This window comes from Pteropus medius, unplaced genomic scaffold (genome assembly GCF_902729225.1).
Source record: "Pteropus medius unplaced genomic scaffold, Ma_sr-lr_union100, whole genome shotgun sequence".
Taxonomy (NCBI): Eukaryota; Metazoa; Chordata; class Mammalia; order Chiroptera; family Pteropodidae; genus Pteropus; species Pteropus medius.
The window spans coordinates 1,989,736-2,002,549 of record NW_024351735.1 but is presented as its reverse complement, the minus strand read 5'-3'; the positions used below and the strand labels follow the sequence as shown (position 1 = coordinate 2,002,549).

At 37.7% G+C, this 12,814-nt stretch overlaps 1 protein-coding gene across 7 annotated transcripts in view; it reads left to right on the top strand.

Annotated features, from left to right (window-relative positions):
- Positions 1-12,814, top strand: part of RBPMS (RNA binding protein, mRNA processing factor) — a 153,393-nt gene that overhangs the window by 80,958 nt on the left and 59,621 nt on the right. For all 7 annotated transcript variants that reach the window (XM_039846454.1, XM_039846450.1, XM_039846452.1 and 4 more), the window contains one exon: positions 12,585-12,735. In XM_039846454.1, the coding sequence (XP_039702388.1) occupies positions 12,585-12,735 (151 nt within the window). The remainder of the gene's footprint in view (positions 1-12,584; positions 12,736-12,814) is intronic.

Genomic DNA, 12,814 nt, shown 5'->3' with positions numbered 1-12,814 from the left:
TGGCAGAAGTTCAAATAATCATGCCCTCTCAACCCTTTGGAAAATAAACTCTGTTTGACTCTGATTCTGTTGACATGTTAAGGATTGAGTTTATAGCTTCTTCAAAGCTCCTGTCAAGACTTTATAGTCATCCAATACAGAGCAGATTCTCCTAGGGCATGGTTAGGTATACAGGGGGTGGCTGGCTAACAAAAAGTATGCTTTAGAGGAAAAGAAATTTAGCTGGGGTGGACGGTCAAGTCAAATGGAGACCCAGATACCTCTGAAGTACTTCTCCCTAATTCTCTTATAAAAGTGGATCCAGTCTCCGCAGTTACCAAGCCAATCTTCCTAAGAGCTACTCAGACTGTGCAAATAAATCAACAGAAGTGGGCGATAGAAGCAGGACACGCACCACCTCCCTGTGGGGGAAATGAAACCAAGTAGAATGAAAGAAGTCTCAAACTACCAATACCAGCTTGGACAGAAGCTCGGGTATCCTGATTAAGAACTCTAGGTGGGAGAGTCTCAGAGCCGAGTATGAATCTCATCCTTCTCTTTTACAAGTGATAGCATCTTTTCAGAAAGTCCAAAGGAGAAGAAACCCCTATCAGTTCATGTTTAGCAAGCAGCTCCTTCGCTGATGAGCACTGGACCACAAGAGTGTTTATCATATGCCAGACATTAATCTATCATTGACAAGAGCTCATTTTTTCTTAGAATCACCGCTGTGAGGTATGGACTGTTATCATTTCCAATTTATAACTGAAGATGTTGAAGCACGGAAAGGTTAAACAAGACACTCAAGATCAACAGTGGAGGTAGATTTCAATGCAGGCAGTCAGACTCCAAAGCCCACTTGTAATTGTCACAATTTAAACCTCATTTGTAGGGAGGTTCCACCCAAAATTGGTTGTGACCTTGAGTTGAGGTCCTTTGAAATTGTCATTATAATTAACCACAGCTGATGATACTACTGGAGAACCAGTTTTCCTATTGCCTTCACCAATAAGTGCAAGAGAGTCCACCAAGACCATCTCCTGGTTGCAGTTCTAAGCCTTCTTTGGGAGACAGAAATGAGTTTTTCCTCACTTTGTTGTTGCAGATACATCTTTATCTTTCCCACTTTGAAGGTTTCACCATAGAAATCTGGCTTAGTGGTAAGAGAGTGTGAATTTAAGTGGTAAAGCTTGTTCACACAAAATGAAGCCAAGGATAAACTGTTTTAGTAAGTGGCCTAGTCACTAGGAAATATTATTAAAATCTTTTTATTCCAGACCCAAGATGTCTAGTGAGGGATGATAATGGATTTTTCTATTGTGACTGAGCTTATTCTATTATACTTAAAGATCTGAGCTTGTTACAAAATGTTATCAGAGGAGAAATTGCACAGGCTTGAAATCAAGGATAAACCTCTAGAGACATTCTAGTGTTAGACATGGATGCATATTCTTGTCTGTCACATTTTTTTTCCTGTTTCCTTCCAAAACAGGAAAAAAATTCATTGTATTTTTTGGAACATCTAGTTTAGAAACAAAATTATACTTTTTTTTTTTTTAATTCAAGGGGTTAAAAACAAGACAGGGATACAAGACATCTAGAAACCTAATGCCTACTAGAAGACTGTTAAATTAGGCAATAGACCAATAAATTGTACATGGACTCATAGCCCAGCTTCAACCCATATGACCACATATACCTAGAGAGAGCTTTTGGAAAGGAGTATCTTTCTTAAAGTATAATCTAGATCTATTACTAATGGGGAGGGACATATTCTTTTCAAATGACTCCTCAGGCAAGGAAGACAATGAGTAGTAAATTATCCTAAGGTAAATCCAGGGCAATACTTTGAGGTAGTTGGATTAAGAAAAAGAACAAAGTGTAATTGGTCTGATAGTTTCTTAATGGGCTATGACCCAGCAGCACAGGCTGCTGTATTAATAGTCCTGATGTTTCTGCAAGTAATGCCCTTATTTAGGAAAAGTATGAAATACGGTTTACATCTGCCAGATTCCTCTCACTTGTTCGTTCCCTTTTGGAACCCACATCTACCTAAATTTCAGCACAGTGGAAACTGAACAACAACCTCCATTATTATCTGAAAATAATGTAGTCATTGTAAAATAATGAACTTTACAGAACACGGTGTACACACACACACACACACACACACACACACACACACACACACAATCACAGGAAACAGAAAACTGAATTCTGGATTCTCTCAGTTAACTGAATTTAGGTGAGTTACTTGACTTTTCTACGTCTTAATGTCTTTGTCTGTGTTGAGAGGCTGTTGACATTTTGGATGAGGCCATTCTTATATTGTATGGACTGTCCTGCTCGTTGTAGGACTTTAACATCCTGGCCTGTCCACTGAGTGCCATTATGGTCTTCAGTCGTGTAACAGTCCAGAAACATCCTCACACATATTTCCATATGTCCCTAAGGATGGGGGCGGAGCCAGGGGAGCGTGGTAGGGGGCAGTGAGGAGAATACCTGTGGTTGAAAACTTCTAGGTTAGAGGTCCCAAAAATTCAGAACTAAAATTCTGTGAATTTCATGCTTTATGTAGATAATGCTGTACTACTTAGCATCAAAAAACCTGACCCAGTTCTCTACCAGTCCCTCGCTTCTGTCATCTTCACTCGCAGATAGTTTTTATTTTTTTTATGTTTGTGCATCACAGGCTTTCACCTGTGATACTATGACCTGTTTACAAATGGTAGAAGATTTCTACTTATTCATTTTTAGAAATAGTATTGAGTTGGGAGGAATTTTTGAAATTGTAGAATCGACTCCCCTGCAATTTATTTTCCTCCAGTCAACGTCTCTATTTACATGTATAACATGCAACCCTTCCTTTCACTTCCTTCCATACTGTTGTCTCCGAATGAGCCGCATCCACTCCACTGTAACAGATTACCCAGTTTGAGTTTCTATATGGCATGCCATTGAGTCATTTTAAGGCTCCAACTGAATGTAACAATTGTTTTCAGACCCCTGGGGAAACCTGCATAAACCTTGCCTAGTGTCTGTTTCTAATCTGATTGAATGTTTTATGCTGCCAGTAGAAGAGAAAGCTGACAGTACTCAGAAAACTATAGTTCAGACCCCTGAGACCTCAGACTATCTCTAAAGTATGTATTTACCTACATAGTTTCTGAGGGGACTGACATATCTTTCAATAAGATTCAGAAAACAGTTTATAGTTCTAACTTGCGTTTTTAACTTCAGAAAAGTAAAATTCTTTCTACTTCATTTCTTTTTTTATGTCGAAAGATTCATGGCCTCCAGGTTATTTCCTTTCCTTGTGACCAAAATTCTTTTGAAAATAGAAGGCTTTTATTCTTAGCCCTCTTTACAAAATGTTTTAAAATATAACAGCATTGAGAAATGCAAATCAAAACCACAATGAGATACCACTTTACACCTACTAAGATGGCTAAAATAAAAAAGACAGGCAATAACAAGTGTTGACAAGGATGTAAAAAAATGGGATTTTCTCCCCCTCATACATTGATGACAAGATTGAAATGATTATAACCACTTTGGAAAACAATTCTGCAGTTCTTCACAAAGTTAACATAGAGTTACCGTGTGATCCAGCAATTCCACTCCTGGAGAATTAAAAACACATGTCACAGCAAATGTTCACAGCAGCCAAAAAATGTGGAAATAACCCAATATACAGCAACTGATGAAATGATAAACAAAGTGTAGTATATTTGTACAGTGGTATGTTCAGCAAGAAAAAAAATGACATACTGCTACATGGTACAACATAAATGAACCTTGAAAACATTATCCTGAGAAAAAGAAGCCAGTCACAAAAGACCAGTATTGTATGATTCCACTTATGTGAAATATCCAGAATAAATGGGCAAATTCACAAAGATCGAAAGTAGATTAGCATCTGAGAGTGAGTGTAGAGGAAAGAGAGGGAGGAATGAGGAGCTACTGCTAATGAGTCCAGAATTTTTCTTAGGAGTAATGAAAATGTTCTAAAGCACAACTCTTCCTATATTAAAAATCACTGAATTATACACAAAAGGGTGAATTTTATGGTATGTGAATTATATTTCATAAACAGGTTATTAAAAATCTATGATATTCCAGTAACTTAAAATAAGAACATTGAATTTTCAGTTAAGTTAACATTAAATAAATAGGAACTTAAGTTATAAATAATATAGATTTCCGTGTTTGATCACTTAGCCAATCAAAGTCTCAAATATATTTTCCGGTTGAGCGAAAAATCTGTTGATTATACTATAATATAATTATACTGTATTATAACCATAATTATACTGTAACCTCTGAATCTCTCACCCATATATCTTCCCCCACATGCTATTATGACTGGAGATCTTTTGAGTACAACTTGTATAAGAATAGATAATAAGAATCATTCTCTTATTTATTTACTTATTTACTAGTTTGTCCTATTATTTATTTATTGGATTGTTCTAGTCTGCAACAGAACTGATTTATCAGCTTGTTATTGTCAACTAGCAGAGGTAACTGGTGTTGGAGCATTTAGTTTCTTATGGAAGAAGCCAAGAGGTTACTGAGTAGTTTTTTACTAAAGCTAAACCAACACATGATCTCAATTTATTAGAATATAAATCATTTACAAAACCTCCACACCATTAGCAGAGTGTGCCATTCTCTTAAGTTACTCCTGAGAATTAAATTAGTTCTTCTTTCCCCAAGGATACTGTTTTATATATCACAGTTTATAGAAACTAGCAGTGTTGGTTCAACTTTTCTGTTTAATGCTTGATAATTTTGATAATTTTGATAGAATGAAATCACTTTACCACCCACTCCACCCCCCCAATTCCATTACACTATCTGATTTCCTTTGCCTCATAGGAAAATAATCACTACCTTTAAAAATAGAAATAAAAACATAAATTATGACTCAGGCTAGGTCAGTGATAAGAAAGGCCAGCAGTGAGCACCAGGCAGATCAGCTACCACCTGGAGGAGCTCTGACTACTGGAGGTTCTAACAGCAGGTTATGAAGCAGCCCTGGAGATTAACTGGGGTCTGTGCTTGGACAAACCTTGAAAAAGTATGTCAGAACCCCTATCCTCAGAAGACCTGGGGTTTAGTACCAGAAACCAACCTAAGGAGGATGGTGTGAAGCAGGAGGGAAAACAAGATCCAGGTATAGATGTTAGATTACAAGGTCAGAAAGGGGTCAGTACTAAGTTTGACCTTGACTTGAGCTCCCTTCTTAAGGTTTCTATTTCCTGAACATAAGATGGAGGTTTCATTGACCTCATCTGTAAAGGTTAGAAGATCCTCAAGGCTAAAGAAGAACTAAGCCAATTGTTACGAAAGAAAATGTATTTTAATATACTGAGATTTTATTGTATATATAGCTTTTGGTAACAAATTCTCATTCTGTATTAGAAAGTCAGTGAATTAGTTAATATCTGTAACTTAAAGAGCATTTATTTCTCCCCTTCAGCATAGACACCTGCCTGGGTAGGGTTTTCTCGATACCTCCACATTTCTTAAAGCAGAATTGGGTTTTCATTTGGAGATAGGCATGGAGAAGGGAACAGTAAGCTTCTAGGACTCAGTCTGGAAACTCAGCATATTAAGTTGAATCTTTTGAAGTTGCCGCTATTATACTATCTTTATTCTATTGATCAAAAAGTAGTTTATCTGGTTTGATAGGTTTGCCTCAGATCCACTGGATTACTGTATCAGGATGGGGTGTATGTGAAATAAATGCCAGGAGATTCTGATAGGAAATGCCCTTCACTCTAAAAAAAAAAAGTGGGAGAATTTTAGCTGTCTCCAAGGGGACAGCAGAGTCCACTGCTAGTAGAATGAGTGGTAGGGGTGGTCTGTTATTTCCCAGTAGAGTTTCATGTGGTTAATCCAAATGAAATAGTATTCTTAAACATTTGAATTTTCTCATATTGTGACTTCGTAAAGGTTTTTGGTTCAAGACTCACCAAGAGAAGCCAAGCATCAAGCACAGCTCAGCCTTAAGAATGCCCCACTCCCTCCTGGTTCAGGCCACAAACTTAACTGTCTGTTTGTAGTAGTATTTATTTATCACAGCAATTTTAGCTCATTATCTAAATAATTTTAGCTCATTATTTGCCCCCACCTCATTTTTAAAACATTTCAATTAGAAGTTGAAAATTAAACAAAAAAAAACCTATAGGCAACATTAAAAATCTTTGGTTATTTAGAATCTTCTTTCAAAAGGTGCAGTAAGTCACAGCAAGTGTGTGTGTGGCAGGGAAGGAGCTGTTAAAATTCTAGATACTCAGCTTTTTAGCCAACATACATAAAGTTATTCATAAATGGGTAAAAAAAAAAAGGTAAAATGGATTGATGAATTAACTTTAATTTTTTAAATGATATAATGATTTATACCTGATAAAAATATATAGCTTGAGAGAAAATAGAAACAAGGATGGGGAGAGACCCCAAACTGAGTACAAACAGAAAGAAATGGATCTAACTATATTTCAAATGAATAACACAATCACACTGAAGGTGGGGGAATAAGGAGAACTAACCCAAATAATTCTTGAATTTACATATTGGCTATATACTTTTAGGCAAAAGACAAAAATAACTAAATAATTATTGAATTGTAGTTAATTAGTTCGTTCTTTATGTTGACTATACATTTACCTATTTGTTCAATACAGGAATGCATACTAAGAATGCATTCATGAGAGCTAAAATTCAGAGAAGGCATTACAAATACAGAAATGGAAGGCTAGACTTAACCCAATCATGTTGGATCAAAATTGGAGCTATCAGTACAGACTTGTGTTTTTAATATGTCTAAATAGATGTGGGTGTGAAAGTGTGTGTGTGCGCACATGTGTGTACATAAAAATTTGGGGAAATTTGAACACCAAAACAATTATAGTAATAAATCCGAGAATAAAATAAGCTATGAACCAGTACTGATGTTTGAGTGAATGAACAAAATAATGACTAAATACTAAATCAGGCTTAAGGGTACACTTTTCCTTGGAGTAGAAAACAAATACAGGCGGAATGATGGGATTAATAAATCACCATCTGGCAACCACAATAGTAATGATTGCTTCAAGTAAGAATCCTCAATAGATGCTAAAAATATTGAGTGGAAGTTTAAAGAGAACCAAGATATTTGTATAGTCTCAAAGTATCTCCCTATGAGGCATTTATGCATTAAAAAGGGGAAAAGATAGTAACTTTACCGTGACACATTTGGCAAACGATCAAAGTTATTATCACCAGTAATTGGGACAAAAATAACATCATGTGCCTCCTGATATGCACTAAGAATGACACAAGTCTCTTCTGTGATATTCTTGCCAAAAATGTATAACCTGGATCTATCTAATCAAGAAATAAATCAGATAAACCCAAATTGAGGGTCGTTCTACAAAATAAATAGCCTATAGTCTTTAAAAATGTCAAGGTCATAAAAGACAAAGACTGGGGAAAATATTTTAGGAGACTAAAGAGATGACAGCTGAATGCTATGTATGATTTTGGATTAGATCCTGAATCAGGAAAATGAGGTGTCCTTGTTTTTAGGTAATGAAACTGTAAACGGTAAATGGGCATCATACTTTCAAATTACTGTTAAACCATTCAGGGAGTTGGGGGAAAGATTTGGGTGGGAAATCTGGGCAAAGGTTATACAGGAACTCTTTGTACTATGTCTTCGATTTTTCTATAAATCTGAAATTATTTCAAAATAAAGTATTTTTTTCAAAACGTAACAGAAAACACCAACTTAGCTGGTCGAGCACTCCGTGTCAGGATGTCTACATGTATACTACTCTAGGTTCTGCTCTGACTCTGCTAGCAGTCCATAGGAAATCCCTTATTCCAGCTCCTTCCCTCTTTAAAAAAAAAAAAAATAACATATATATATGTATATGTATGTATGTATCTCCTCAGTTTGCACACACTCAGGGTGTGACTTTAAATTATACATATTTGTAGTAAGTTCAAACAATTCAAAATTATATAGAATAGACGTCATCATGTCCTGTCTACCCCCTTACCCAGCCCTGCCACCATCACCACCAAAGGTTCCTCTATTAACAGATTTGTTGTCATATTGTAAACATTTCTGAGCTTACACAGATAGGCTAATGTGTTCACATACATGCACATGTACAGAATCTCCCCTTCTCTCCTGCTCCCTCCAAGATTATTTAACCTCATTCATTTTTTTCCCTTAACATATTTCTGTGGGCATCATTCGCAGTAAATATATATAGCCTTGCTTTATTCTTTACTGTTTGTTCCTCTAATGAATGCATCTGTTGTCCCTAAAGCTAGTTATCAAGGACTGGTTGACTGACTTTAATGGTAGAGCCATTCATAAGGACCCTGGGATACCTGGTAGCTGATGGAATTGAATGATGTACCAAATAAACAAGATTCCACCAGGCGTCAGGATAGCTCTGAAGACCTCAGTGACAGGAGTTTGGAGATGTTTTCTCTAGTGGGATATTATTAAGATGACTCAGCTCCAACTACCTCCGTTTTCTTTATCTTTATACTCAAGGTCGAAATCTTCAGAAGAAAAAACATATATGCTACTGGGCAGCATCTTTCCTTTAAATAATCAGCTACTGTCAGGGGAGTAAGAGCATAGAAGCCAGACATTGGCTTCTGGGTGATCTTCCCAAAGAAGGACCAACAGAGCAGCCATCCCAACCAACTTCTCTTTCCAGAGAGGCTCAAATTGCTTCCTGTCTGGTCTATTCCAGTCTCTCCATAAGTCTAGAAAATTCTCTTTTTAATCTTTTTATTTACAAATAGTTCTTAAACTTCATTTACATGTAACAGAAACAGAAATAAAAAGAGGATTTTTAAAAAATTCCCTCAACAGAGTTCTGAATGCAATAATTGACTTTCTTTGAGTTAAGAGCATCGTAGTATATAAATGCAGAGTTTGAATTTTTTGTTGGTGTCTCTAATTGTTCTCTGTAGCTTTTGAGATTGAATTAGTAGGCCTTCTAGTGACCACATACCAGGCATCGCAAAGGTTGTTGAATAAAACTGTTCTTGTGGGTTGAGTCACCTGCAGTGAGGGGAAAGGTAAGGTACAGGATGAGGTTGGTGGAGAAGGGGAGATTTACTTGTGTGAGACCACAGAAGGTTCAGAAAGAGTACTAAAAGGTATATTTAGGAACTATGGCCCACGAAAGAAAACGGTGCTAGCATGGTGTCTTAGCTCAGGCTGCCATAACAAAATATCATAGACTGAATGGCTTAAATAACTGACATTTAATGCTTTCCATTTCGGAGACTAGAAAGTCCAAGATCAATTTGCCAACTGATTCAGTATCTGGCGAGGACCCTCTTCTGGGCTTGCAGGCAGCCACCTTCTCATTGAGTGCTTACATGGCCTTTCCTCGGTGCACGCTCTTGGTGAGAGAGCTCTGGTGTCTCTTCTTCCAAGGGCACTAATCTCATCATAGGGGGCACCTCATGACCTCATCTAAACTTAATTACCTCCTAAAGGCCCACCTCCAAGCCATCACATTGGGGTTTAACATATGAAATATTCAGTCCATAACGCATAAGCGTATGGATTCAAAATTGCCCCAGTGTATTCTTAAGTATACTAGACTACTTAGGATCCATTATTTGTCAACAATGTCTTTATCCCTGCCAAGTTGGCTCAGGAAGGGGGTTTAGCTTTTGTAGATCATGGCGAACCTCTGTTGCTTTGGTCACAGTGTTTTAGGCCATCTCGAAGAGACTGTTGGCTGTCCCTGTAGCCAGTTAGACTGAGTTGTTTCTAAATAACTGTTGATTCTCAAATTGATATCATACTGATAACATACTGCTTTCCGGTCACCCTGTAAACAAGACAACATTTACAGCTGGAAAAGTTTCTGTTCATTCTAGGAAAAATTTTGGTTAATTATAGACAAGAGAGGAAAAAGTTGATTTTGAAAGGTACAAATTTCCCCCTTTCACTTGGCAGTAATTTTATCCTGACAGCATTTAAAGTGAATTCACTGTGGCCAGCGAGTAATTTTATTAGCTTTTAATTAAAAGCACAAGGTGTTTTTTTTCATGTCTCCTCTTTATCTATCTCCCTCTTTCTCCTCTTTTTCTTTTCTTCCTCTTCACTTCCACGTTTCTCCCCACCCCCCACCCACTGCCCACTCCACCACTTCACCACCACCTGCCTTCTGCACTAGTCCTTGAGCATTTAATGCTTGGGCTTGGCCAATCCTGTGGATAGAAACCAGAGCTGAGCAGGGACATTGATTAACAAGTATGGTATTGCTGTTAAAGATGTCAGAGAACGCGGCTCTTACTCAAGCCTCCAGCTCTGAATAAGCTGCCAAAACAAGAATATTTAACTTCTGAGTTTTTTTTTTTTTTTTTTTAAATAAAGAGTTGGAACTTTGATTTGGAACATGATGGTGGTGTTATTTTAGCTTACATGGGGAGGAAGGGTATGAAGAGGGGGGCAGGAAGTCGGAGAGACTCCCTTCAGCATGTGTTAAGACCTGAGCCACCAGCCCAGGTTGTATAAGGAGAGGCAAGTACATTGTGCGGAGTCTCAGTTGACCCTGCAATGCCAGTGAAAGAGCTGAGGCATAGAATTCAGATGTGCAGCCTTATTGTCTGAGGCTAGACACTCCAGAGGACACTGATAGGTCCCAGGATGTTCTTCACATGTTACAATGGCCTGGGCCACAGTGGTCAGATATGTGGGTTCAGGTTTAGGAAAGTCACTTCTTCACAAAAAGCTTGGTGAAGTTTAGTGCCAGTGAGGACAACCTGAAACTGGTGGCGAGTTAACTGTGTGGCAGCTGAGGGTTTGTGGTATGAATATACAAGTCCTACCATCTACCACAGCATACCTTTAAATGACAGTCAGAGACTGTGCTTGCCTCTCAGCAAAGACCACAGCTCTTCAGGTCCATATTTGGAAATATTTATTCTGTTGTGACATTAGCTTTGGTACAGTAATATGTTCTTATGTGGGAGCGAATGTAAGCAAGTGCTTCAGAATGCTGCTTTGTTCTTTTTCTGTATGTTTTTGGCAAGATAATACTAAGGTTTCCCAAATTAAAACAAAACAAAAACTGAGACTAAAGAATTTCTTATGTTTCATATAACTGGCAGCCCCTTTTCACTTTTTGTTGTTGGTTGGGGCTACACAGGTAGATTCCTTTTCTTCCTGCCCACCCTTACCTGTTTGCCACCTTCAGTTGGTTTCTTCTCAGAGAATGGGCAAATCAGCTGATTAAAGAAATTCCATCCACTCCAGGATGTCTGTGGGTCAGAGTTGTGTGGCTTTTTGTCATACCTCCCTGGAGACCTTTTTTTCTACCCCTTCCCTACCTCGTTTTTCTTACTGCTGTTAACCATTTAGTCATAGGCTCTCCTCCCATTTTCAGTGCTAAGTCTGTGAAGCTCAGAGCAGTTCATCCTGGTCTGCAGAGTCAGAGATTCTTAGTTTCTTGTGGAAATTGCTCTTGCTTTTCTTCAAGCTGATTAAGAAGTGGGGCTTGGGGCCCACAGGCCCACCCGTATTTTTAGGATACTCATTTTCAGAACTTCACCCCTTTTCCAGAACATGTCACACAGACAAACATGAACCCTAAGTCTGATCTGGATGCACATTTATGTGCTACATACTGGGATATCTTTCTGATATGATTGTTTGGGTCCAGAATCCATGTTATCGAACGTAGATATCATGAGAGGGTTTGTCATGCTTAACAATGGAGGCATTCTCGAATGATGAGAGAGTTTCAAAATAGACTTATCTTACCCTAAATCTTGTATTTTAAAGTGTTCATATTTATTTCGTTGACTATGTCTTGTTTTAAGTAAATTACAGTAATAGGGTCAAGTATAATTGAAATTACTATCCTCTCTTTGGCCCATATAATCTGTTCCACTATCCACATAACTAATAAGCCAGCTATAATCGAAATCAGAACTTAACCATATCAAGACATTCAGATTTTATATAAATTTATAAACTAACTGGAATTAAATGGTACTAGTTATATTGAAATTTTAAAACTGTTCAGTTCCCGTCTTCTTAGTAACTCAGTACAGGTATCACTTATGGAAGCTCTCCAGATAGAAAGCGATGAGAATGCTTCCCCTCTGTAGATGGTAAAACCAAGGCACTGAAGAATTGCAGTGTGTTAAGTCCGTGTGGGGGCACTGATCAAGCCTAGGCCTTTTGAGATTTCAGGTGTTAGACTTTCTAGTATTATATGGGGCTTTACATTTATTCTTCTTATTGGTAACCATTAACTGAGTTTTTTAACTATGCTAGGAATTTGCTGGTCCAAATTTAAAACTTGCAGGTTTTTGTCCATGAAGAAAAGTTGGGAAGCCATGTAACTAAAGATTAAGTAAACTAAATCTCCCCAGCTTTCTAGACATGCTGTGTTATAGATTTTCATGTATTCTGTGTAAATAGTGAGAACAAGAGCTCTTGCTGACTTTTTTTTTTTTTTTTTAATAGGCCAGGGTTTACCGGTTTGTTTATTTTGTCACCATTCCGGTCTGACTCTAAGGAAATGAAAACATCTTCCATTTGTTCTTTATTTCCAAAGGGCATCCGCTTCGATCCTGAAATTCCGCAAACACTACGACTAGAGTTTGCTAAGGCAAACACGAAGATGGCCAAGAACAAACTAGTAGGGACTCCAAACCCCAGTACTCCTCTGCCCAACACTGTACCTCAGTTCATTGCCAGAGAGCCATGTAAGTTGATCTACTTTTCATTTTTAAGAAGAAAAATGAATAACAGAATTGTTCATGTGTTGCATGTGAGATTATACCA